Source organism: Aythya fuligula, chromosome 13 (assembly GCF_009819795.1).
Source record: "Aythya fuligula isolate bAytFul2 chromosome 13, bAytFul2.pri, whole genome shotgun sequence".
NCBI classification, from domain to species: Eukaryota; Metazoa; Chordata; class Aves; order Anseriformes; family Anatidae; genus Aythya; species Aythya fuligula.
Window position 1 is genome coordinate 205,477 of NC_045571.1, and position 26,961 is coordinate 232,437.

Here is a 26,961-nt window from a genome sequence, read left to right on the forward strand (position 1 = left end):
CATTGTCCAGCACAGCTGGCAGCTGAAGCACCTCAGCTGCGTATGTTATTGGAAACGTGTGACTCCCAAGAGGTCTGCTGCTGGGGCCCTAAAACAATCGCTTGCTATCTAAAAATGTAAGAAAGCTGCAGTTCAGTCTCACTCTGAGCAGATGGCGGTGTTTCTCGGCAGCTTGTTCTCTGGAGGAGGTGGTGGTAGCAAACCAAACCATTAAATGCTGCTGCACCAACAAACTGCTGAGTCAAGACATGGAATGCCAAAAAAAGAAACCTTTGTGCTGAGGTAAAGGGATCAGAGACTAGGCTACAGGACACAGCTGCAAAACTTCCTGCCAAAGCCCTCTGCCAGCTCATGTTGTGACACAGCTGGGAAAACACATTCCCAGCTCACAGGGAGAACCAAATATAGGTGAGAAGGCATTTGGCCACAGATGTGTTATTCAAACACACTCAGAAAGTCATTTTAGTCCTGTGCTGGCTGGGATATCGTACCTGTAAGCAGATTTTAGGAAGCGAGGACAACAGTGCAGGTGCAGCAGGTGCTGCTTTGCTGCCAGCCCTGATGCAGCTGTCACTGGTTTACAATACCAAGTCACACGCAAGAGCACCCACCAGCTGCTGCTGGTGATGAGTAGTACAGTGATCAGCCATCAGAAGATGGCAGGACATGAGATTCACACATGTTGTGAGATTTTCAAGATTTAAATCTGTTCGATGTGGAAAAACAAACTTATTTTTTCAATAGATGGACTAATGACTCAGGGTATTCTTTGGGCAAAGTAGAGCAAATGTCAATACTCTCCCTTTTGCATTTTTATCTACATAGATGGCTGACTTTCTGGAGATACATGTGTCAGCTTCAGAGAAGAAACTGTTTTGTGAAGAAGCCTGACTTTGCACAAGAGGGCATCTCCCATTTCCACTCTCACAGAAAACACACTGACTGCACACTGACTGTAACTTTTTCAGAGAAATGTCAGCAGGAAGTTTCAAACTCAAGCAGGAAGCTATATCTAGATTACAGGGCTGGAAGGGAAACTACATATCACAGAGCTGTTGTCTTACAGGGATGTTACCACAGAGCTTCAGCGCTCCATCATGCCTGTTCCCAGCCCCGGCAGAGCAAGCAGGCGCTAGGGCTGTCAAACCCTGAGCTCGTACCTTCCACTGCCCCATCCCACCAATACTTTTGGAGTTTGAGGCTTCAGGTCTGATTTGTGCCTTTGGAGCTAGGATCTGGTGCAGCTGCTGCAGGAATAAAAACAGCAAGAAAGGAGGCAAGGGCCAGGCAGAACATCACCACTGTGGGCGAATGGCAGCACTGCAACGCTCAGCTTGCAGAACCAGTTCGACGCAGCATAGAGCAGGCCCTACTGGTGCTGGGGCCAGGCAGCTCTTGGCACTCCTTGCAGCTTTGTTCCCAGCCTGTGCCTCCTTCCCAGCATGCACCCAGCTGAGCAGGGCCTGAGGCAGCACCAGACACAGCCTTCAGCAGACATGAACAGAGCCATGCTGCTGGAAGCCTGCAGCTGGCACTGAGGGGAACATTTGCTTCCCATAGACAGAGCGCTGTTTTAGAGAAAGGTAACCCTTTTGTGAACATTGTCAAAAACAGCTATCAGATATACTTCAAACTTCAGACCACACAAGTGTGAGCTGAATGCACACTGTGATTGCATGTGAGGCTTTCTCTGAGAGGTGGGGAAAAGCAACACAAAGTGAACATAGTGGTAATAATCCAGCTCCAACAGATCAGTAAGTATTAGAACTACTTCCCCTTTCCACATGGTAAAAAGGAAATCCATTCCTTATCCTCTTAGGTGCAGCATACTCTCATGCTCTCTCCCTGCTGCAGAGGCAGGGTGGCTATGCCTCCTACAATCTCATTTTTACTGAAAACATTGTTAGATGGAGCAAAGCTTCTAGACTTACACTTGTTTAGAGAAGACAATTTTTCATAATAAAATGCCTAAGTGATTTTAACTTTTAACACAGAACACCTAGTGACGTCCCTATTATAAAATACAGATATTTCAAGCTGACAAACATCTGATCGATTTCAGGAGTTTAGCTAAACAGTCGTCACTAAAAATGTAGTATTTGCTGGATATCAACTACCAGCCTTCAAAAAAAAGCTTTATATGGTACTGCCACATGGTACTTGATTTTAGAAAGTTACCTTTGACACCTCTTTTGTGTGCACTTACGTCCCATAAACAGCAGCAAGGCAAGATCTAAGAGATATCTGAAAAACAGCCTTGTACGAGGAAGCAGTTACTTAACCAGAAGAAATAACTGCTCCATTGTAGGTAGATCAACCATCTGTCGCTCCTCCTTGCAGTTTAATTCAAAATCAGGATAGATTACTTTATGAAATACTTCTATTACAGTAAACCATAGTGTATTTACTGCTTTTGTTCAGAGGGAATGGACAGAAGGTCCATCAGTCTCCAACTACTAATCTGCTTTGTAGGATTATTATTTTTTTTAAACAAAATTCTATAGGATTGTGGAATACATAGAAAGTAGAAAATATTATTTTTAAGAAGAAATTGTTAGTGGAAGAAACATGCCATGCATTTAGATGTCTCCAAGCTATAACAGAAAAAATGTCACTTGAGCAGCATTAGTAAATGACACCATATCTATTTTAAAATGCCACCCACTAAGACTGTTTTGTGATCACGGCAGTGCTGTGCAAGGTCAGCCTCCCTACAGTACATGCAGGGAGACCTTCAAGAGAACTGCTTGGAAGAATCATCACTTGCCATCCTGTAGTTATCTGTGCTTTCAAGCCACCTCTCAAGTGCTCCAAAAGCAAAACCACCTCGCATCTCTCCACCAGTCCCCAGAGCACCTGCATTACGAGAGGCTGGGCTGAAGATATTCCCTGCAAATTCTGCTCAGATTTAGTCTCACAGTTCCAAATAGCTGAAGAAAAAATAGGAGCTGGCTCAATCAGCCATCACCAACTAGACAAGCCACGGCCTTTGTACTCCAATGACTGTGCCAGAACCATTAGAAAAAAATCATTAAATGCACTGGTAGACCAGGAATAGTGCTCTCACCTTTAAGGCCAGACATACACCAGGAGAGTAGCCTCCTCTACTAGCAACAGGCCACCACATTTGGTGTTTTTGTACCATTTCTGGTTTAGAAAACTCAAGGGATTTTAATGACTGAATAAAAACGTAACTACTCATTATTATATTTAAATAGCAAATTTTGCTATCAAAGCACAAGCTAAAGATTTTAAAGAAGCCAGAAACATTAGTAAGCCCAATGTACAGAAATTTGAGTAAGAAGGCATTTTACACAAGTTTATCAACACAAAACTGTTTAATATTTATTAAATGACACAAAATACCTAGATAACAGACTCACTCTCTGAAAGGACATGTATTTACATTATTTACCAACTTTAAGAAAGACTCTCTGTACTCATATCAGACTTGTTATGAAACATTAAAAAGGTTTTGCTGCTTTTTGCATCGAAGGATGCAATGACGACACATGCCCTGTTTGCAAGTCTGCATAAACTATAACTTTTTGATGCAGTGAAAAAGCACTTTTTTTTTTTAGTTCTGGTAGCCGAGTGAAGAGGCTTCTGAAAAGTAACAGGGTTAGTTTTTTTTCCCCCACTCCAGACATATTCTGAAGAACTGTTATACAAAAAGTATATTACATTTTTGAATGCTGCTGTACTCTTACAATTTTAGTGTAACTTTTCAAAGAAAATATTATTCCTACTGTATGAAATCACTAAAAAACCAAAGTGGTATCTGAACATTTCATTAGATACACTTTTGTTTCTTTAAAAAAAAGAAAAAGACATTAGGGCAAATGATATGCTTAGGAAAAAACAAAAGTCTGACTGAGAGCAGAGACCAAAATATGAAGCACAGCTAAAGCAACTTAACAATTTGCTATTTTTTTTTTTTATTAACTATTTACTTTGGCACCTTTGTGTAAACTATAGAACAAAACAATGTTTACAACACATTTGCAATTACAGCATTTAAACAAAATGGTCACTTTTTAAACCAGCCAAGACAAAAAAATAGTCCATTTATGGGTATAAAGATTAAAAAACCTAAAATATATATTTCTAAGAATAAACTGCAATTTCTTATGAACAAGGTGCTATAAACTGCATGCAAGAGTCAAGATTAAAAATGTGTGGCCAAACAGACAAGCTGCGTTATAGCCAGATGAATTGTGGTCCAAGCCCACTCCTATTTTTTTTTTTTTTTTTTCATTTAGAGATAGATATGGCTCAATAGGCAGGCACATGATCCCAGCAAGAAGTTGTAGAATTATACGGCTGGACAAGAAATCTTGGCTGCAGCTTTGTCATTAATCAGGAATGAGTGAGACCTTAGCAGAAGAGATGAACAAGTTCTTGGGGAAAAGCCATGAAGATCCAAGAATGAGAAGCCTTCTCCCCTCCCCTCTCTCACCCCTTCGCTCAGCCTAGCCAGTATTCTCAAAATCTATTCTTCGGGTTGCTTTAACTAGGTTGCCACTCAGGGTCTAACTCAGATCATGGAAGTCTCATGAGAGTCGTGGACATTTTTCTATGTACTAATTTTTGCATTTAAGTTACTGAAAAGGATGGGATAAAAATTAAATAAGCCTTTTTACCTTTCTGGTTGGTTTGACTGAATGCAACGCACTTGTCTGATGAGGGAGGATTTTACCAGAGCAGACGTTTTTAACGTGGTGGTGGTTCCGATTTTTGGAACCAGTTCAATGGTTCCGATTGAATGGAACCAGTTCAGTGTTGATTTAGTCATCTCCTGCCTCCCAAAGAGAGAAGTTTTATGCTCCTTCTCCAAACACCTTTTTAAAAGGAATATTTTATTGGCTAAAGATACAAAACACATACAAGAAAAAGAAACACTGAATGGAAAATGCAGAAATTGTTTTTTTTTTTTTTCTTTTGTGTGTGTGGAGGGGGGTTATAACATGTTTTCCTCCCCAGTGGATGTCTATTTGAACTAATACTTAAAGATTTGCCTCTGTTTTCTGGAACAATCTTCAAGTTGCTTACCGCATAATTGTATTAGCGTTTCTTACAGAGGCAAGGGTGGTCCTGGATGCCTACCAGAAGTTATGCTGCAATAGCATCAGAAGATAAGGTAGATTTTCTGCAGATCATATAAGGAGCTGTATGACAGTTAGTGGAGAGTGACAGCAAACAACTTAGTAGGAGAAAAAAACAATCATCTGCTTCATCTGTCAACTAAGGACTGCATACTTTTTGAGCTTGAGCAAAACAGCTGGAGAAAACATGGAACTAAACAATGGACCAAAAAAGCAGCAAGGATGGGATGTGTCAGATGCAAAACAGACACGCACGCACTCCCTCTCTCACACATACACACCCCTGAATGTGGTATCACAGTGATAAAAAGTTATAGATCCTAGATAGCTAAGTTACACTGTCACTAAAAAAAGTAACATCTTGCTTTCAAGAAATATCTGGTATTTTACCAGGACTATCAGTGCCTGAAAGAGGATGAGGTTTTTCACTGTACTTTGCAACACAGCTGACTGTAGGTCTAAAGCTTGGCTGGGTAAGGAAGAACTGTTATGTGGATGAGTTACTTTTTCTGCTGACACTTTTTTCCCCCCATGTATTCCTGGCATACACTGCTATAGCAATAAAAATGCATTCTGTTGAGAAAAGCTCTACATTCAAGTGACTTAATTCTCCCATGTCTTATCAAGATGCAAAGAATGCTTTCTGGTCATCTACGAACATGTTTTAGATGCCTCGTAACAATACTTAACTATCTTTCTATATGAGAGGTAGGCTTCTGGTTTCTAGGAGGCCTGCCACATCTAGGGCTGAGTTTTTAAAGCTTTAAGTTAAAGCAATCCAAAGCAGGGCAGTCTTGTAAGCGCCCTGTCTAAACCTTGAGGTTTGTTCAAGTTCACAATGTTGCAAAGCAAAACACATATTAAAATTAGTTTGTAACTTTTGTTCTTACAGCTGAACCACAAGAACAGTGTGGCTTTTCATAAATACCTTTAAATAGATTCTCTTTTGTAGAGTATTGCTGCCAAGAGGTGAAGGCCTCCTACCCATGACTAGTAAAAACTGTCACTTTTGTTTCCATTATGGCTGTTTTATGCTTAAAATTCCCGAAGGTGAACACCAAGTCTTACAGGCAAGCCATTTAAATATAAACCTGAACTTGTTTTGTTGTAGCAGTTATTTAAGAATGGTATTTGTATATATAATATATATGCCCGCACTGCAAACTTTATACATCATTTTATATTGGTATCATTTTTATCTTAATTGCAACCAAGAATATATTCCACTAGATCAGCAATAAGCATAGGTTGGCTTATTCCCTATTTCCCCTCCCTCGAGGGAAATCCAGGTGTGGGTATCAACCAGATCAATGGTATGTTTTTAACTGAAATGCATTCTGTACAGTAAATAAAAAGTTTGCATGCAGTTTAAGCATTTTAAAGGCTATTTTCTTACATTAACTAACCTTCTTTTTCCATTTAAAGGTGTGACAGACATCTGTCTTATCAAGGGACTCCTCTTCAGACCCAGAGACAAATGGAATTATGAAGACCAGATACCTTCTTGTAGCTTTCTGCACATCTTACTAAATAACATGCAAAGAGTTCAACAGCATTCTTCTTAAAATGTAAATAGTACTCTTTAAATGGGCATGTTAACCACTGAAAGAAGTCGTCCACTCTACTATACTTCTCCATTACACTGCTTTCATTCAGTCATCGGTAGTATAAAAAGTCAATTAATGGGATCAACAGGCTAGTTTATCCACTGGCAATTGCGTATGACACCAAGTGTGCAGTAAAACAAAGGCCAACATATGTTTATGCAATATAGTTGTATTGATTTGGGTTTTCTTTATCTCTTTCCATGTAGTCCCTGTCAATTAAGGATTCTATTCTCTTCTTAAGGTCAGCAGGCTGTAAAATAAAGCAGATGTCAGCATTATGATTTTGTGGTCAGTGTTTCTCTAATTCTTTCTATTTAAGCCAAATATCCATACTGTTCAAGATGACTAAGGAAACATCATCACTTAAATCCCTTAGAGCATTAAAGATCCTTAAATTTTCGGTGTATAATTGACTGAAGAGAAAGTTACAGAATTAGCTTGTTACTTTCAGCTAAGCATAGTCTTTTTACAGCAGGGAAAGATTGCTGCTGCTGTTTAAACTGAACTCTACTATGAAAAACTGCAATTCATACATTTCATACCAAAGCAGTTTTATTTGTGACTTTTATCTAGATGGCGTAAGTTTCATTTTATCTTGATGCAAATAAGTTTTGCAAGAGTTTGGGTGCCCTATGACTTTGTTCAGTGAAGAACTTACATAAAACGTCTCAAGACAGAAAAGTAAGGAAAAGCAAGATCAGCTACAGTTTATGTAAAACTTACAGGCCTGCAGTAGCTTAACATGTTAACAAAGCAGAGTAATATGGCAATAACTTTAATTTTAAATTCCCATTGATAGAATGCATTGTATATTCAAACTCAAATAGATACATCACTGTCTATTTGAAAATCCATTTGGCATTTGTACACAATAAGCTATCATTCATATTTTGCAACTGTGGGCTGCTTTAGTTTTGAGACATTCACCAATACCTAATTTTCATTCCACAGATACTTGTATATATCAACTAATATAATCTGTCTAGAAAAAACATTGTACATTTATTGGCTACTAATTTATTAAACGTTATCAACCAAATAAAGTTAAGAATCAAGAACACTTCTGCATATCTGAACCATTTTTCTCTCATCCCAGAACTGCATTGCCAGAAGACACAAGCAATGCAAGAACATCCGTGTGTAAACAAAGACAGCTTAGCTTTCAATTAGTACCAGTAAACTCACAGTTCTGAGAACCATTTTTAATATGTTTTATCAACTTACCAGAAGCCAGAGGCAATATTCAGATAAATGAATGCAACTGGCACTTTAAGAAATTTCTGAAATTAAGTATTTGTCTCTCCTAACAGTTAAAAAAAAGGAACATTTTAGAGGAACACTGTTTAACTGAGGACAGGCCAGGGAACGTAACAGGTAGTAACACGTTTTTAGAAGAAAAAAAAAAAATCAGTACTACACCTTTACTGGGAATTTAAGCTGGTTGTAGACCTCTGACACAAGCAAGTTATGACTCAACGTTTTACGCATCTTCATGATTCGTACAATTGCAGCGTCAATCTGGTATTGCCGGTCCTGGAATACTCTCTCCGTAGTGCTTGCCTGTTCCTCTACCTGATGAACCCATTCAAAAGAGTTTTAAAGAGAATACCAGAACTGTTGAATTAATTAATCTTCATATCTAGCACAATTCTTAGTTTATGACACTCAAAGGTTTACTGTCATATATTTGACATAAATACTTTAAAGACAAAACTGCTCTTAAGAAGAACTTGCACAAGGGATGGTAAATTCACTGAATTGGTTTCTATGTTCACAAATCAGTAAAGCCCTAGAGAATGATTAAGGGTGAAAAAGAACAGTTACTAATTGGAACTTTTGCTAATCAACCTCATTTATAGAGCATCATTGGTATATAAGTTAGTCTGGAAGCTCACACTTAAATCCTCATTGTTATGTTTGTGCTAACATCCAAAATATACATGCATGTTTCACACAGATACCAGTGTGTACATTACAACTGAGAGGGAAAAAAGCTTGTAAGTGGGCAGGCAACAAGATATCTAACCAAGAATCAAAACCCTAGAGCATTAAAAACAAAACAAAAACTAACAACAACAACAATACCGTTTCTTTCATCTGAATTTGGTTGATTTTTATCCTGAAGAGCTTATGTCTGAAATCATCATTGCATGTGAATTTATCACCGTCTTCCACGTCTTTTCCTTTGGGGCTTTTAGTCAGTACTCTGGCTTTGCCACAAGCCAGAGACTGAAGTGTCCTTCTCAGCTCTCCATCCTCTATAGCAGAAACAAGTTGTTTAGTATTTTTAGTCAAGAACACTTGGAAGTACTACTCAGTTGTTTTCAACACCAACCTATCCCAGTGGCTTGCTTTATTTCCTCTAAACTGAACTCCTCTCCTTCATTAAACATGAGCAGCACAAGTGTCTGGAACAAGGAGACCTGAAGTTCTTTTTTGCCCTGTCACAGGGAAAACAACAGACATCAGTAGGGTGTTTTTTCGGTCAAGAAAAAACAATCAAGTCACTGTTCTATGTCAATTCTATATCAATTATTTCACTTAAAGGATGCAGTTGCTCCTTTATATTCCCTAATGAATAAAAGAACAAAAGCTACTGGTCACCTTTTGTTTTTACTATGAAATGCAGAATAAACTAGAGGTTAGAAGGTTAGACTACCAAATACCAAATTTGCTAAGGTATACATCTACTTGAGACAAATTCAAATGCATTAAGTGCTTAAAATCATGGTTAGAAAGACCTCTAATCTAAAGTGTAACAGATGCATTAGTTAAAAACCCAGCATCAGCAACCATAGGATCTTTGCAATAACCATGTTTGATATTTCCTGTTTTATCATTAACATTGTTATGAAAAATACAACTAACTGGTAACATTCCTGGATTCCAAGATAAATTGTCTTGAAATATATTCATGACCATGAAGAAATACTGAAGGGAAATAGAAGCTCTCTAAAACTGACATTTTGGAACTGTCAAAGCAACACAAATAAGAGAAACTACGAGACTCACCTCTTTAAATTCAGCTTTTAGTACACAATGACCTAGTGTTGATTGCCACTGAAGTTTCCTACCACTGTGTTTTCCTAAATAAAAGGTCTTGAAAATCTCCTGCAGTTTTACCATCTAAAAATGGAAGAAAAAAAGCACATACTAATACACAATTTCTACTTTAAAAGCATGCCTCTATACTCCACAATCAAACTACGTAGCAGTTGATATCAAGATGCATTACTGTTAGGCTGCTATTTGGTATAACATGACTCTCTATTCATTACCTCTGGGGGCAGGTGGACCTCCATAGGCACATAAGTTGGCCAATAACCCATAGTCAAGATATTCACTGTTAGTTCAATGTTGCCAGGTACATTCTGATTTTGCATATACTGCAGAAAGAAAACAAATTGAAATACATGAGCATTTATTAAACACATTTCAGGTAGAACTGAAAAGCTACCTGGAGCAGACATTAGAGCACAGAATGCAAGTAACCTTGTGATGCCTTTGCTATGTAAAATGTGAGCTACATACAAGAAAAATTAGGATAAGAAAAAGCACTTTCAGACGTTTTAAAGGTGTTTTTCAGGAAGAAAAAAGCAAAAGAAGTGCTTTGGGAAGCTGATGTGAAGATGTACATAGTTATATTCTATAACTGGATGTACTTATAACTACATACATCTTCACATCACAATTCATGTAAGATACATCAGTTGAAGAAATTAAGCTGCACTTCACCTGTAGTCAAAAAGTTACAGGACTGCTGTAATTGATGTCCAAAACCATTGTCTGAGAAGCATAGTTACTTGCCTAAATGACTAAACTTATGAGCCAGTCCCATCAGAATACAGCGCTACTAACTGCTGTTGAAATGTTTTAGAAGTTTACAATTCTCCTTTTGTTTTCTTTTCTTTATTTTTTTTGTTTAAATCCTCTGTTTCCAGGAAAACAATTAATAAATGCAGTGTTTTTTTCTAAAATAGAGAAACAATTTAAGAAAACAACTCTCACTGATTTTCAGTGGGGACTTTTGCCCATTCCCTTTGAAAGGGATCACTAACAAAGCTCTTTTCTCTGAAGTGAAAGAACATTACAGACAACCATAATAATTCAAAAGGAGTTTAAATAAATTACAATTATAAATGTTTACTAAAGATATCCTGCACTCTCTTATTAGCCTTTTTGAAAATAACTCATTCACAAACCAAGTAAGTGAAGGAGCCATGGCAGGCTTTCCAGCATTACCTGTTTAAATTGTATCATTATGTCTTTTGAAAGCTCCATATCTTTAAACATTCCTTCAAGTTTGCTCGTGAAAGCAGCTCCACATTCTATAAAAAAGAAAATTTCATTCTTTAAAAAGAGATCAACAACAAAGAGTATTTATTGTAAGTATTAGAAAGTACTCTGAAGCAAGACCACCTATTTCAGTAAATGTTCAGCAAATAAAGACCTGCACTTAATTATGAAACGTAGTAAGGTTATAAACGAAAGGGGAAAAGTGTTCTTAATGTGGCAGCTATTTTGCAACCTATTTTTTTCCCCATGCAGACATGACTATTCTTCCTAGGAATCCACAGGCAGCTTGTCACTCAGACTTTGATCTTAATCTTAATGAGCTGCCTGCCAATCCTTCTCTCGATGGTGGAACAACACTGAGCTCTAAAAATCTTATTCCTACCACCCAAAGGAGCCGTACTATGAAGCAATGAAGACCAGACTACAAGACTGCTAGCTGGCAGCTTCACGGTCCAGACCTAATACAGAGTAAATTGCAAGAGGAAAAGTCACCCTCAAGTTCTCTGAACACATCACTGATTTATTCTGCAAGGAACACCAACTCTATCCCACAGGCCACGAGGTACAGCGAACTGCTGAGTTTTGGCTATTTCTGCTATAGTTACTCAAATAAAAGCAAACGATTCTCCCCCCAAAACACCAGTCATTCAAGAATTGCATGCAAAGATTTCTGGCCTCACGTAAGGCATGAAATACAAACAGCATTTCTGGAAGGTCTCATTAAAATTAGAGTTTTCAAAAGGAAGATGGAAAAGAAAGATATTTACCATGTTTGAGTTTGGAAAGCATAGATTTTTCAGCATCGACTGATGCACTCTTCCCAACTAATAGCCTCTTCGCTAGATCTTTTTTATAAAAGGCCTCAAACACATCTTTTCCTGTAAGAGATTAGATTTGACAGTGATCACAAGCTATTACGAGCTTTTAAACATTACTGATATTATGGGGCCCAATTCAAAATTTAATAAGGCTAGCAAGGACCTTCACGTTAAGATTTAAGCAGAGTTGGAGGCAGGTCCCATTACAGGCATTTTAACAAATACTAGTTAAACAGCACTGCACCAGCAAACTGCAAGAGAGAATGAATGCTTAAAAATGTAGAAAGATTGCAAAAGTGAATTCAAAGTATTTTTATGTTGCTGATTAAACAACTGTATCCACACACAAAAACATCACTTACCATATATGAATCTAAATATGATCATAATTTTATCCAGCATTTTTTCAAGTTCTTCATCAGTAGCTTCTTTGTTGCCTGCACGGAGCTTTGAATCTACATATTTAGCTAAAAGAATGTTAAGGGATAACAAGTTTATCATATACCTAATATCACAATGGAAACAAAAATTTACTTGTTTTTAAATCCATATTGTTAAAATCTTTTTATTGTTAAAATCTAAGTTGTTTAAATCACCTGCATAATAAGGCACAGGGGATACCACAATTTGAGGATGTCATATCTCAGCACACAATTCCGTATTACACCACATCTGTTTAAGCTGCATCAGCAACCCCCTCATTTCCCCCCCACCCAAATTCTCACATAGGAAGAGACCAAATGAAAATACCTATGAGTTCAGCTGGCTTATTTGGTCTTTTATTAATGAATGTTTCAAAGGCTTCTTTCATGGCATTTACAAACTTCTCATTCTTGAGAAAGCAAACATCAATAATATGGTCAACTTTATCTTTAAAATCAAGCAGTTCTTGGACCATGGTTTTGTCTTTTTCTGGATTAATTACTATTGTGCTACCAAATGCCTGAAAAATAAAACATGTCTTTCAATTAGTCTTAACAATGAATTTAAATGAAAACACTTTTAAAACTTATGTTATCTTTGTAATGCTTTGGTTTTGATATTCCTATTAGTTCCACTAACACAATAGAAGTAACAGCATTATAAAGGAATTATATATCATCATTCTCAGACTGTATGTTGATTCAAAACCAAACTATCAATAGATAAACAAAATTTAGAACTTTTTTCTGACAAGAAATTTCAGAAGGGAGATGATAGAAACATTTTGGCATTATCAAAACGCATATTGGAAAAAATATACTTGTCTCCCACAACTGCCTATAAACAAGGTAAATCCAAGTTTATTTGAAGTTCAGTAATACAGTTGAACAATTTACTATATTCTTCAAGAAGACCTGAACAGTTACTGTACTTTTCCCAGTAGAGTTTCAAAGGCTGTTCATTAGATGCTTATAAGCAAATATTATTTCTTACAAACATGCAATAGTTTTTAGAGATGACAAATATCTGTTTATAAAACCCCATCAACACCATAATTCTAGAAATGGTACCTTTATGTACTCAATCCAGTGTTGTAAGAGAACTTGCACTCCACCTCTCACACGACTAAATAACTGATACAGAAGAGACAGGTCTTGAATTCGATTTTCATCAAGAAGGTGGTTTAAACCTGCAAATGAGAGAATTTCAATAAAAATTGAAAACAGTGATCCCCAGAGAGCACAGCATATTACTACAGTAAGGGACCTCTTCAATACAAGCATTTCTTATCGATCTGTTAGGTTGTGTGTGTGTGTTTGTTTTTTTTTTTTTTTTTAATTGGAAAGCTACTCCCATTTTACAGAAATCCAGTGAAATGTAAAAGAGCTATCTGGACTGGTTCTTAGGCTACTTTACATAACATATTAATCACAACACCTTTGCTTACTTCTGCTCTACTCTGCCCTAAAAATTTGAGAGGTCTATGCTCTACTGATCAGAAGCAAAGGTCCCTTGGCTATACAGAGCTCTAAGTCTCAATTCCAGCTGAAAAAAATGCATTTTACAGATGTTTGAAGGCAAGCAACTTCAAGAAATATCTTCACTTTTTTTTTTTTTTTTTTAAAAAAAAAGGAACTTTCTGGCAGAATGCCTGACACTCTAGAGCAAGGTTCTAAAAAGTAGATGGGTAAATATCACAAACCTGATACTCCTCTCAATAAACAGTCTGTTCCAGATGTGCAGGACAATGCTCACATACTAGCCAGATTGTGGATGAAACAGATAATTTGATCATTTGATTATCCAACTTTTGCTACACCCATATTTATCTCCAGACTATCCCTCATAGTAACAAATGGTCACTAACTCCACAGAGACTGTTGAAGAGCTGAGGTTAGTGTACATCACTGCTCAAATTTCACTTTTTATTTTTAAATAAAAAAGCCAGCTTTATTTTACATACAGCAAGCAATCAGTGTTTCTCTTTTCTGGTGCAGCCAGAATTCAAAGGCTTTTTCCCTTACTTCTAAGGTCTTCAAAATGCTACTCAACACATGGAACAGAAGAGTCCCCTATTCTAGTTTTCATTTTGCTTTGTTATGTATCTGAAAACACCACTGTGGCTCCTTACCTCTGACAAGGAGAATGGTACTTGCCCTCTTGCAAAATGGTCTGTGCTATTTCATGAACTGAGTAGCAAAGGGCATTAAAGAATGATGTAGCTTGTGTCATCCCCCAGCACCTGAATCTGTCACTTCCTTTTTTAGCAGAGGAATTGAAAGCCCCGAAGCAGTAATTAGAAACATTTCTATAAAGAAGGAAGATTACCTTTCTGAAGAATGGCTGTTAAATGTTCACCTAGAAGTTGCTTTTCTACAGTTGCAATTAGTGGCTTCCTATAGAAAAAATGTTTAGAATTACTTTTCCTTTTTCCAGTATTGATAGTTTTAATTATTTTGAGATTACACTAACTACAATCTGCACTGGGAGTGGTCTAACTATCTGTGGCCAAAGATGTAAAATGAATATACACATTTGTCCTTTTTTCCTCCTTTTTTCGACCAGATTTTGTGGAAATCTTGACTCTAAGTAGAAAAGACTGAAGAGTAAAATTAGTCAATTTTTCACACCCCATTAAGAATATGTAAATATTCTTATGTAAATATTAGGAGTCTTTTACTTGAGAATCCTCTATCCTTGGTCCTATTTTTTTTCCAGGTAGTATGACAGCTGATTAATTGCATTTCAGGAAGATGTTTGGATGGGAAGTGGCAGCCTGTATTTCTAAACAGAGATGCCCAACAATGTTTATGTCGAAGTAGTGACTTACAAAAAAAAAAAGCTGTGTGAACCAAGACAGTACTTCATCGCAACCAAGGAATTTTGGGAAACGAGAAGCATTTGATGATTGTTTAACAACTAAAATAAACTGTAGCTATTAGATGGCTCTCAACAAAAGAGCCAAACCACTAAAGATACAAAGCAAAGAGAGATTACACTTACTGTGTACTCTGATCTAAGTAAGTGATTATCCTGTCTGCTTCTTCTTCCAAGCGCTTGTTGACATGGTGAAGATATTCTGGAACCTGAAAATACCAGAGTAGCCTTTTATGTTTTAATAATCAAAAGAAAAAAAAATGACAATGCCGGTTGACAGCTACAGCAACTCCAGTTTAAAGCACAAATCATTACACTGTGAATGAAGGAATCCTCATCTGAATTTGCTTTCCCAGAGTACTATAAAACATACAAGGCACATTATTGCCCAGTACACTATTTAATGCAACACAATAGTTCCTCTCCTTGAGAAGTGTTCCATCATTAGGCATAAAAAAATAATTGAAAATTCAAAATACCTCTCTTTCCTGCATAAGCCTCTGGCCCTCTGCTGCATACAAGCGGTTAGTCTCTTCCAAGAATCTATGTTCGAAAGAATCTTGATAAATCTAGGGAAATAACAATTCAGGGTAAAGCTTAGAGAGCACTAAATAAGAATAAGCTGGTTTATTGGTTGAAAGCTGAAATGAGCTTACTCACCTGCAAGTCAGAAAGCATACTTAAAAGGCTTCGCAATAAGCTCCTATCAATAGCCTCACCATTTCTTTCCCTCTCAATCAGTAGAAGAATGCCATCAATAGTTTTGTTCTGAACCTTCTGATCACTTATTATATGAGTTCTGAACAATTCTAGCCCCATATCCCTAAAAAGAAAAATAAAAACTTTTTAACATATTGCATAAGAATAAGCCCCAAATATTAATAAAATTTGATCTGGATCAAACAGAGCCAAATAAATTACTTGCATTCTCTGAATTCCTCACTCCTTTGTCCCCAAATCACTCACGATGAACAAACACATACATACTAAAATAATCCATGACAAAGCACCAACTTTAAGTTACAGATTTTAAAGACCAACACTTTTTTCTAAATAACCCCCTAACTTTTGCAGTACTTTTCACTTGACAGGATGATTAAAACTAAATAAACAATAGCTTTCAACTAGGAAAGGAGAATGCCATTCTGGGCCCCAATTTCAAGTTTAAACTGTTGGACAATATTCCTTTTAGTCCATCACTTATTAATCTAAGTGACAAGGCAGACCTCAGAAAATCTCAGTTATTTGAAATAGAAGGATCTCTGTGGCAAAGTAATCCAGGTAGCTTAGCACCCAGTGAAGAGCCAAATGTTGTATAGCAAAGGCACTGTAGGGCATTTGCTAATTACTAAAATCAGGCTGGGGAGGGAGGGGTTGTGTTCGTAAGAAAACCACCTGCTCTTATTTTTAGGTAATTTTTCCCTTTCAAAAATGTTCAAAGAACTTCAAATACTATGCACGTTACTTTTACATTACTAAAGGCAATAACTAGACAACCCAAACCCTGGCACTTCAGTTGTTGAGCATGTCCTTTCCTTTTACTGTGTAAGTGGAGGCTGATATATATTTAGCTAAGATTTGCTATCACAGTTCTAGAAGAATCCCACAATTCATGGTAAGTTTATTAAAAATGTGACCTCCCTTTGCAATAAGAAGGTACGTATTCACCATGTAATTTACAGGTCACTAGAACGCAGCTAATAAGATAACATGGGATAATTTAAATAGTCCCCTCACAATTTTATCCTTTGTGCCCTTACCAAATAGATGGCAGCATTGAATTCTGAAGTACGTAAGTTCGATCCAAGAACAAAAAGATACTTCTAATCATAATCTGGTATGAAAAGAAGAAAAAAAGCCACAATCATTTTACTCTTGAAGCTGAAGAGCAAAACAAATTATGCTCAACAACAACAACAAAAATCCCCGTGACAGGCTTTAGGCAGTGCTTTGTTATTTATTTAAAACACTCCTCCAATTTTGGTGAGCATAGTGAGCTTATCAGTCAACATTTAGCATTTTTCTCTAGAAAAAAAAATAGCTCCTTTCATAACAGGTATGAACAAAAAAAAGGTTGCATAAAAACAACTGTTCAGAAGTGGTGTACCCCCACCCAGCCCCAAGGCCAGACCAACGTGTTAAAAAAAAAAATACTACATTATTTTCAATGATTAATTTCTAACGTATTAGATACAGATATATTTCACAAAGAAGCCTTATTAAATTTAAGGCAACATTTCAGAAGCACAGTGTGTTTGTAAAGGAACAGAATTAAGTAAAGTATCAGCTTGACTAGTGAACTGTTTTTCTTTAAAAGGAAAAAAAATACTTACCATTTGTCTGCAGTGATCTTGCCAGCATTTGTCTATTTTCTTTAGAAAAAGAACACTATCCAACGAATCCATGAAGAAATCATTAAGAAAATTATGATTAATAGGCAGCATTAGTAGCGAAATGAACCAGCATTTTGTTTTATTTAAAAGACACTTAACATACAGCACAACAAACTCACCTACTCCCAAACAGGACCACTTAATTTCTTCCTAAAGAAATTTGGAACTTCCTAAACTTGTTTACTTTTAATGAGGGTCATGGTGTAAACAAAGTGTTCTTAATAACAAACCAAAACAATTTGAACTATTTAAAAAAAAGGAAATACACTTCTGAATGCTTTGTCCAATGCTCCATCCTGGCAGCGGCTTGCATGGGAAACAAGCAAACCTCAAAACCCAACAATTCACAATATGTCTAACAGTCTGCCACTACGTAGATTCTGTTATTTCAGCTCATGTTAAGAGAAAAACTTTGTTTGCAAATTTTGACTTGTACTCAGTTCACAGGGTAATTCTGGTACTAATTAACATCCACTTTACAAGATCTCATTCTGATGCAACTTGAAACTTTTCTAGATCCACCATTTTGATCCTCAGAACTGGTACCATCGTACATTTCCAGACCACTAGCATTTTTCCAAACAGAAAAAAAGGAACTAGTTCCAAATTTTTTCTGTTTACTCAAGCATGGTAGGTTTGGTATGTAATGCAGTCACCACAGCCATTTTTAAGCCTTACCTTATGAGCTTCTCTAAGATGTCAAAACGTGTCATAAATACCAAGAACATTTTCTCACGAAGTTATCACATGATTACAGATAAAGGAACTAGCAGTGTCTTTTGTGAGGTCCCAAAAAAATGGAAACAGAGACAATTATGCAAAAAACAGGAATTCAAATCACCATGGCCTACTGTCATGAACTAGTGAAAGAAATCCATCACCACACGCTGGCAGGTAAAAACATTCTGGCTTGTCAACAGCTTAATAAAAAGGATATTCTCTGAATTGGTGAATTTGTGCTTTAATGTGGTCTTCACAGATCTGTCTCAACTGCTTGTACAAGTTTGCAGAAATCTTGTAGGAGCAGAGATTTTCAACAGCCTGAAGTAAAGAGAAACAGATACTAAGCAGTCTGATTATAGTCTGACGTGGTTTTACAAGCAAAGTGAGAGACACAGAATTCTTCTGCTTCTCATTCAAAAGTTACCAGCTTTTAATTGTAACACTTAACAGCCTCATGCAAAAAAGAGAGACATGACACTGTAACAGCAATATGAGAGCCATGCCCTGAACAGCTTAGAACATGAGGACTTATTAATTTCAGTTGGAGTATCGATAACTAATAAGGAACACAAAGAATAAGGATGATGGTTTAGTACCAACAGCTTGCTGGGTTTCATACTTCAAAGCAGACACTAAGGTCCTCATTTTATCAGCTGCTGTGCTCTGCAAGTCACACCAATATTGGTTAAAAAACCAACACTGCTTGTCCTTTCCTTGAGTAAAATTCCCCTTACCCACAAAATTAAGAGTGTGTGTCCATTTACCCCTTGGCTGTATTTAGTTTGAATCCTGAACAATTTCTGGTATTGTAACTACATTCCAGGTGTTTAGAGCTGCAAACATTCTAGATCACAATCAAGTACTACAAGATTTGTGCCTGTGCTTCATAGCAAGAAGACAGAAGTTTAATGAGGACTTGTCTTAGGAGACTGATCACGGAAACAAGCATTCTATAGTCCACAAGCACAATGAAGACTTTTCCAAAATGTATGCCTATTGCCCAGATTTGGCAAGAAACCGAGCAATTCTAACTCCTTGAGAGACAAAGTCACAACACGTGTATATTCTGGAAAACATCTGTAGAAGCAAGAGAGGAAAAATATGTACGGCTTTCAACCAATGCTTCCTGATCTTATTTGTTTTCTTAATGTAAAGTGCTTTAGTTGCCAGTACAACCAACTCATAGGAACAAAGTACTGGAAAATCAAGTTTGCTACCCAGCAACCGTGGGCAGCCAGGCAGTGAAAACAGTTCAGATGTGTACAGTGCATCCCTATTCCATTACACAGAAGTCCCCCGCATCCCCAAATACTTCCTGACAATGCACGTAGATGACAGTGCACATAGAAGCCATCAGCTTCTCACAGTTAACAGCTACCACTGCAAGCACAGCAGTAACCAAAACAGCTAAACCAGTCATCGTTCCTGGGGTGGAAGCACCGGCTTGCTACAGGTAATGTGGGCTCTATGACAGAGTTTGAATCAAAACAAAACCCCAGCCAACACAACCAAAAGAGAAAACTAAACCTGCATAAGCTTATTGTCATAAAAAAACAGGTACAGCAAGAGAGTGAGTACACCAATTAATGCTAAAGCAGCATCTCTGAACACTGGCCTACACAAATACAAACCAGGCATGTGACATCTGAATCACAATTAGGAAAGCCAGAAATTGATTGTCACCATACACAGACATGAAAGTATAGAGATCTTAATAGATGGAAATTGCTGTAAAATTCAGTTCTCAGCCTTAACACTTAAGAAAACCCAAACAAATACAAATATGCAATAGGAGGAAAATTTACTTCATGGTTCTTTGAACACCAAGTTTAGAGAGGCTGATTAGACCTCTAGTAAGTGCAATAAACAGACTTCTCCCACTTATTTTGGAGAAAAAACAGAACTGGAAAGACAAATGCTGTCGACTTGTTAGTTACCTGCACAATCGCACGTAGCCTCACTTCTAACTAGCAGCCTGACACACCAGCAGCCATTTAGCTGTACGTCATCAGCAAAAACTACTGGTCAGCTCCCCCATCTCAAGTGAACATTTGCAGAACTGATGCTATCAACACAAGTGCTATTTAACCAGGCTGCTATAAATCCTTAGAGAAATTCGGCTTTGCGCCATAGATGGAAAAACACGCGTCAGTTTGCACTTATTTTTAATATAGTGCTCATGTAAAGCTGTGCTTTTGCACCTGTGTATCAGAAACTCAGAGATGTTAAACACCAAGTATGTGCTAGAATCTGAGTGCTTGAACAACAGGTACAAAGCTTCTGCATCCACATTGAAAACATCTGTGAAAATGTTTTAGTTTGCAAATTCTGCTCAACTTACTGGCATCATTATATTGATTTTTAAGAGGGCAAGCTTTCCAAGGACACAAACAAAACTTTAAGATTTGCTCTGTGGAGCAAAAACAGTATTGCAATGTTATGTGCACCAAATTTAACTACTGGTGCTACAAAACAATAGTTGTATTATAGAGAGAAAAGTCCTGGTAACTTTAGGAGCTACAGTTCAAAAAACTGCTTTGTTCAGAATTAGTGGAATATAACTTTTAGCCAGGGCGTCGGTGTCCTAAGGATGGTCAGAACACCTAAAAGCAAAGTGTTGTACTTCCTTTGTGTAACACATTTTATTTTTAATTGCAGCATCCACGCCTGTGTCTCTGTTAGAGAAAAACTGGAAAGGGCTCTGATGAGAGAACAACAGAACTTCCCAGAAGTGCTTAAATCCGTGATTGATTAAAAAAGGAAAATTAACAATGGATCTAGTACCAAAGACCTAGATGACTTCTTCCTGGTACTACAAGAAGGAAACTTGTTTTGATAAAGAAGCTGTCAATTCTGTAGCATTTCAGCTGCTCACAGATGTGTATTGTTTTTCTCACTGGAGTGGGTGAGGAACAACATAAGTAATAAAGTTATGGCCCACAAAGAAATAAAGCCTCAAAATGTTTATTCAGCAAGGTTTTCCAACACAGACAACAGTTAAACCAAATTCAAATTTAACTCAATTATCAATTATGTTATTCTGAGGTGCGCAGCAAGAACTTTTGCAGGTTATTTTGCAATTCCCTTCTGTGCTTGGATAATGGTGTCTGCCAAGGCATATTTGGAACCAGATCCATTTACCAAACACCTGTTCAGAAATTACATTGGTTAAGTAAGCGTTTAAAAACACTGTTTGCTATTCTTATTTTTAAATGAAGACATTATTAGATTTATAAAAAGAATACAAAGATTTCAAAGATTTCATAGTGGATTGCACTCTGTTCTTTTAAAACCTAGCTACGTTATTATAATGTTAACACAGATTTAGAAGAAAACTCTTACCCTTTTGTTTTCTGAGCATAAACACCACTAAAAAGCAAGGCTGCGGTAAAACTGAACAGAAATTTCAGCGGTAATTTTGTAGCAGAGGCAAGGTTTTCAATACAACTTTGTATCTTTAAACAATCTTGAACATCCTCAAGAACTTCATTAACTGTTATTTGCTCTGCTGTTTAGTGAGTTATTTAAAATATCAGCCAATATAGTGTATTGTAATTTATTAGTTTCACCAGGTTTTGCAGAATTAACAATACTGTAGTTACTTTCACAATAGCATATATCATCTTGACCAACTGTTAGAAAAAGCTATTTTTAAATTAACATTATAAAGAATTATCATAATTTCAAAAATGCACTGGACCAAGGAACTCAACCAGTGAGGTTACAGGTTCTACAAGGAATGGAAATTTATCTTTCCCTAAATCTGACCCCAAACCTTGCGCAAACAAAACTTTTCTCCCTAACTTTTCACACAAATTAAGCATAAACAAATGGGACTTTTTTTTCTTTTTTGAAAAGGGGAAGGAATGGGGAAGAAGATACACTAAAAACTGACAGAGAGAAGGATTTACATATACACACAGAGAAACCAACCAATGAAGTAATAAAAACTTTAGGAGTAATTAGAGTGCTTCCTTATACCCAGCTAGAGCAGCATGGCTACTAGGCCATTAAAACCACAAGTATGTTAATATGGGGCAGGTGAAGAGAAAGCTGAAAAAGCAGAAGTTGAGTTTACAGAAAAACATGTTAGGAAATGCAGTTCGCATGTGATCACTTCCTAAAACATTTAGGGCAAAGCAATCAAAGCTCTTGCTGGAAATAAATGAATTTTAATTCTCATTTAAGACATAATGCTCAATGATAAGCAACTGCAATCAAACCAAAATGATACAATGGTATTCTATTTACTTTTTAAGAGGCAAATGAAAAGTTTCAGTGTTTAAATGAATTAGTTATAACCCTCAATCACAGATATTGTCTTGAGACAAAGGATTATATCTTTTTCTTACCTAACATTTCTCCTTTAGCATCTACACACCATAAGCCCTCAAACAGTAAAGGGAATACAGCTCCTTGACTTATTTCTTGTCAACTGTTGCAAGGGAAACCACACCTTGGATTATGTTGTGGCAAGTAAAAATACTTTGTTCAAAGTTAAGTATCCTGAGATTTGTATTGATCAACTTCAGATTCAAGAAACTGTTCCATGAAAAGATTTCAAGTGAGAATATCACACAAAATATATTCCTAACATTGTCTCAAAATTGCTTTAAATGAAAAACACAAGTCACCAAAACCCCATCCCACCGCTTGCACTTAAAGTGCTTACCTGATAGAGCTCCTCTAAATTGTATTTAATTGAAGTGCTGTTCTGGATAGCTTCTACAGCCTCTTTCAGTTTTTGCCAGGTTTCATCTGTGTAGTTTTCAGGCAATTTGGGTTTATCTTGAAAAGAAATTATTTTATAGAATTTGAGAAAGTATTAAGTAAGAGTAAAACATTTTACCTTTTACAGAAAGGCATAGCTCAGAGAAGACAGGCTGATGCTCTAGGTTGTACTTACACATTAGTGTAAAAGCAGTACCTTATATTTGAAACAATATCACATCGTAAAAACTCAGCATTACTCTTCACATACACATCACAACATCAGTAGCCCAAATAGTATGTGTGATTTATTAAAAAAATAAAAATCACAATGTGTCATATGTGAGCAGCTTAACAGGTAGAAACCCTAAAAACCAGCAAAACAGACCTGCATCTTCATAATGCTCCCATGTTGTACAAGAATAGCACAGATAGGAGTAAAAAACTGAACATAAAAGCTGAAAATGATGGATTAACAGCTGTGTATAGATTATTTTTATTAAGTTCATTAATTCTACTCTGTATTAGCACTTGGAAAGAAACCCCAAGACACATGCATGGAAATACTTTATAATAAAGTAAGGATTTATAGTCACAAGGAAAACCTTCCAATTTTGAACTAACCAATTTATACATCTCATGTGTTTGGCCAGTGAATATTTGTGAGGTTAGCCCTCTTTTAATGTTCACACACACCAAGCTTTGCAGATTTGATGCTTTCCATTAAGTTCCTCCCATTTAAAAAAAGGTTGAGAAAGATTAGCCAAGTCACACACCCAGAAAACCATAACTATTTAAAAATTGTGTTCTCAAGCTAGTTAAAACAACACTTTTTGTTGTGATACACAAATTCCCAAATGGAAACAGGAGGAGAAACATTAGGAAGCCACATGCACATCCATGCCACCAACAAGTGGAACTGATCCAGAGTATTTGCTCTATTTAAATGGACTTCTGCAAACCCAAAGGTTAAAAAAAAAAAAAAAAGAAAAAAAAAAAAGCTTTTTGATTTCTCTTGAAAAAAAAAATAATAAAAGCAAAACAACGCCACTTCTCTCTTTTTGTTTATCCCCATACATTTCCCTACAGTATTGGCAGTATCTCAACATTGCTGTGCTGTAAGAATCTATAAGGACAACTCGTATAAGCAGGACTTGACCACTTTCATTAGAAAGAAATGAGTATGCTACTCAGCAGTAAATACCAAGATTTGAGGTTTTGGAAAGTTGTAAAGGATGTTATTGCTATGACAGATAAAAGCATGCCAAGATTATTGTTCAGTTTAGCATCCGAGAATAAGTAAAAAGCAAAGCTGGCAGCTCCTCAAGACATCCTTTTAAAGCAAGCAACTAGAATACCAATTCCTAAGAAACAAGGATCTCAGCATCATGTGATCTACGACGTTTAGCTAGTCTTTTGAACAGAAAAGGTTGACTTTCTTAAGGATAACAACAGGGTACATGCAGCAGAAGAGTGACATTTCTTTTTCACCATTGTGCATCACAAGTATAAATTTTCAAACAGCCACACTAAACAAAGACAATGTGACCAGGGGAAATGGGTGGAGAAGATTCTTGAGGATTACAAGGCCCTCAAAACAAAAAGTTACACTGGAACACTACAGTGAGTAAAATGATCCTAATCCTTACCTCCTGGGATATCGCTACAGCACATTTGCATCAGTTGTATATTTCAAAATTAGTTTTAATCTTAGTATCTTTAAGCCCCTCTACCCCTACACTCAAACACATGAGGAAAAAGAAGTTTCTTGAGTTGTTTTTAATCAGACTATTGTAAAAGACTGCAAGAGGCAGGAAAGAAACAAGAACTTCTCACAGTTTACCCATCTTTATAGGATAAAGACTACAGAGTTTTAGCTAAGCTGTCTACACCTACTGTAATTTTGTTTACTAGAATATTATGCAGCACTGCAGCAGAAAGTTTCATCTCCCTGCTTCAGCTGGTCTCAAGTAACAACGCTCAAACACGTTTGTTGGGAAACTATAACATAATGTAAACTTGAGCACATTCAGAGAGAGAAAAGACATTAAAAAGATAAACAATAAGAGCTGAAGCAAGGATATTGTGTGGAAAGCATCCAGCAAAAATCTGAGCTACCTACTTTGAATGTAAGTAGGGGAAGCAGAAAGGAAATCTGCCATAATACCCTGATAATCACCTTAGTTTCAGTATTTTAGAAGTAAGCACAGGCAGAATAACCTACAAACAAACAAAATGGATATGGGCAAGACATAGATTCAGATCCAATTTTAAAAAAGGGCCATAAAATGTTAGAAGTTTAACAAAAGCAATTTACACTCTTATGTAGTAAGATATTTTGTTTAACATGCAGGCTAAGGCCTTCTCCACAACAGCGTGAAAGCAGCCTGAAAAATAATCCCAAACTGGGAAGACTAGCTCAGGATGAGTTCATGACTGGGCAAGTATGCATGGTAAATATTATCGCCCCCTTCACATAAGTTTAGAAATGTTTACCACAGAAAAGCATTTCCTGTAAAACCCAGAGCTATTGGAAAGCCAACCGGTTTTCACGTTGAAAACAAAACAGAGAACCGAGTGGCAGCTCTGCACGGGTGGTGAGGAATTATGGCCTGTTACCTTTAAAGTTCTTGATTACTAATTTCTTAGCGGAGCCAGGTTTACTGTTGGCAAAACTGGAAACGGTAGAGGAGGCAGCTTTGGTCAGGCCATTTGCATGGTGCCCTACAGCCACTGAAGAAATTAAAAGGCTTTTATTTTTGAGCTGCTGTTGGTGCTGCTGTTGAGAAGAGGCAGCAGGAGAGGAGGAGGAAGAAGACTCTTCAGCCATCTTCACATCAAGTCCAATAAAATCCAAGGAGTCCTCAAAGCGCAGCTTCTTCTGGAGGTGATGGTTGGAGGAAGCAACCCCTGAGGAGGAGCACGAGGAGGTGGTAATAACGGTGGAAGATGAGGAAGAGTTGGTTTTGGAAGGAGAAGAGGAGCAGGAGGAAATGGAATCAAATTCTTCTCTTTCAGAGTTGCTGTTGCTACTGTTATTTAACTTTCTCTTCTTGCAGGAGGAGCTGCTGCTGCTATTACCATCAGTGGCAGGCCTGACCTCCTGAGCTGCAGCTGGGGGGTTGGGGGAAGAGAAACCTGTGGGAAACATGAACACACAGAAGTGAACAGGCTGAGGGGCATCAAATCTTTATGAGTTGACAAAGAGGGAGAGAGAGTTTTAGGGTCAGTCTCTGGTGTCTCTTCAAGGAGTCTTTTAACTCCTCTCTCCTCCTCTTATCAGCTGAATCCTTCCGAGTTCCCCCTCCTTCGCCTTCTTCCTAGGAGCGATCGCCTGGTCTCCCCTCTCGCCCCTTCCTTTATCGCTTCGCTTCTCCACGCAGTTTGCCTCCGTTTTCCTGCCGGCACTCCCTTCTCAGGGGAGTGTCTCCACTCCTGTCTCTTGCCGCCCACCGTCTTCTCCCGGTCCTTCTCTCCGGCACCCCCACCTCCCCCGGGCCGCCTGCACCTCGAGCTCTGTCTCGTGCTCCCCCGCCTCCTCTCCGCCGAGCAGCCCCGGGGAGGGCTGAGCGCAGCTCCTCACGCCGAGCCTCCAGCCCCTCACACCTCCCTCTCCCTCTCCGCTGCCCGGTCGGCTCCTTCTCCCGCGGCCCAGCTCCGCTCCGGCTGCCCCCTGCCCCTCTCTGCCTGCTACTGGCGCTGCCTGGGGCGGGCGGCCCGGCCCGGAGCTTGTTATTGTCAATACACGGCAGAGAGGTAGCCTAAAGATGGCGGCACATCCGCTCGCACTGCATGCTGGGGCGGAGACGCCCGGAAGCGCGGCGGGGCGGCCGGAGGATGCGGCCGGCCCCGCCCCGGCCCGGCCCAGCCCCTCAGGCGCCACCTCGTCCCTATAGGCCCAGCCCCGCCGGGGCGTGCCCCCCACGCGTCCACTCCCGCCGCCCTCTGACCCACCGGAAGTGATCATGCCTGCCGGCCGCGCGTGGCCTCCGCCCAGCGCGTGGCGGGA

General features: G+C 38.0%; 1 protein-coding gene across 1 annotated transcript; it reads right to left on the minus strand.

Annotated features, from left to right (window-relative positions):
- Positions 1 to 3,568: 3,568 nt before the first annotated feature.
- On the minus strand, positions 3,569 to 26,720 carry CUL4B (cullin 4B). The gene is made up of 20 exons (XM_032196054.1): positions 25,572 to 26,720; positions 22,915 to 23,030; positions 18,457 to 18,560; positions 17,460 to 17,529; positions 16,887 to 16,960; positions 15,787 to 15,949; positions 15,606 to 15,695; positions 15,253 to 15,335; positions 14,578 to 14,645; positions 13,320 to 13,438; positions 12,577 to 12,769; positions 12,189 to 12,293; positions 11,776 to 11,886; positions 10,955 to 11,040; positions 9,991 to 10,098; positions 9,725 to 9,838; positions 9,048 to 9,153; positions 8,798 to 8,970; positions 8,132 to 8,284; positions 3,569 to 6,962 (listed from the first exon to the last, which is right to left on the minus strand). The coding sequence occupies exons 1-20, from the start codon at positions 26,101 to 26,103 to the stop codon at positions 6,867 to 6,869; spliced, it is 2,664 nt and encodes an 887-aa protein (XP_032051945.1). The 5' UTR covers positions 26,104 to 26,720; the 3' UTR covers positions 3,569 to 6,866.
- Between the last annotated feature and the right edge of the window lie 241 nt (positions 26,721 to 26,961).

Bases quoted from the DNA above. Each gene is read 5' to 3' on its own strand.
- CUL4B (XM_032196054.1), bottom strand. From the start codon at position 26,103: ATGTTTCCCACAGGTTTCTCTTCCCCCAACCCCCCAGCTGCAGCTCAG. The intron at 23,031-25,571 runs GTAACAGGCCAT...TTTCTTTTCAAG, and splicing joins AGTAATCAAGAACTTTAAAG to ATAAACCCAAATTGCCTGAA. The intron at 9,154-9,724 runs GTGAGTCTCGTA...TCCCTGTGACAG, and splicing joins TAAAAGCTGAATTTAAAGAG to GGCAAAAAAGAACTTCAGGT.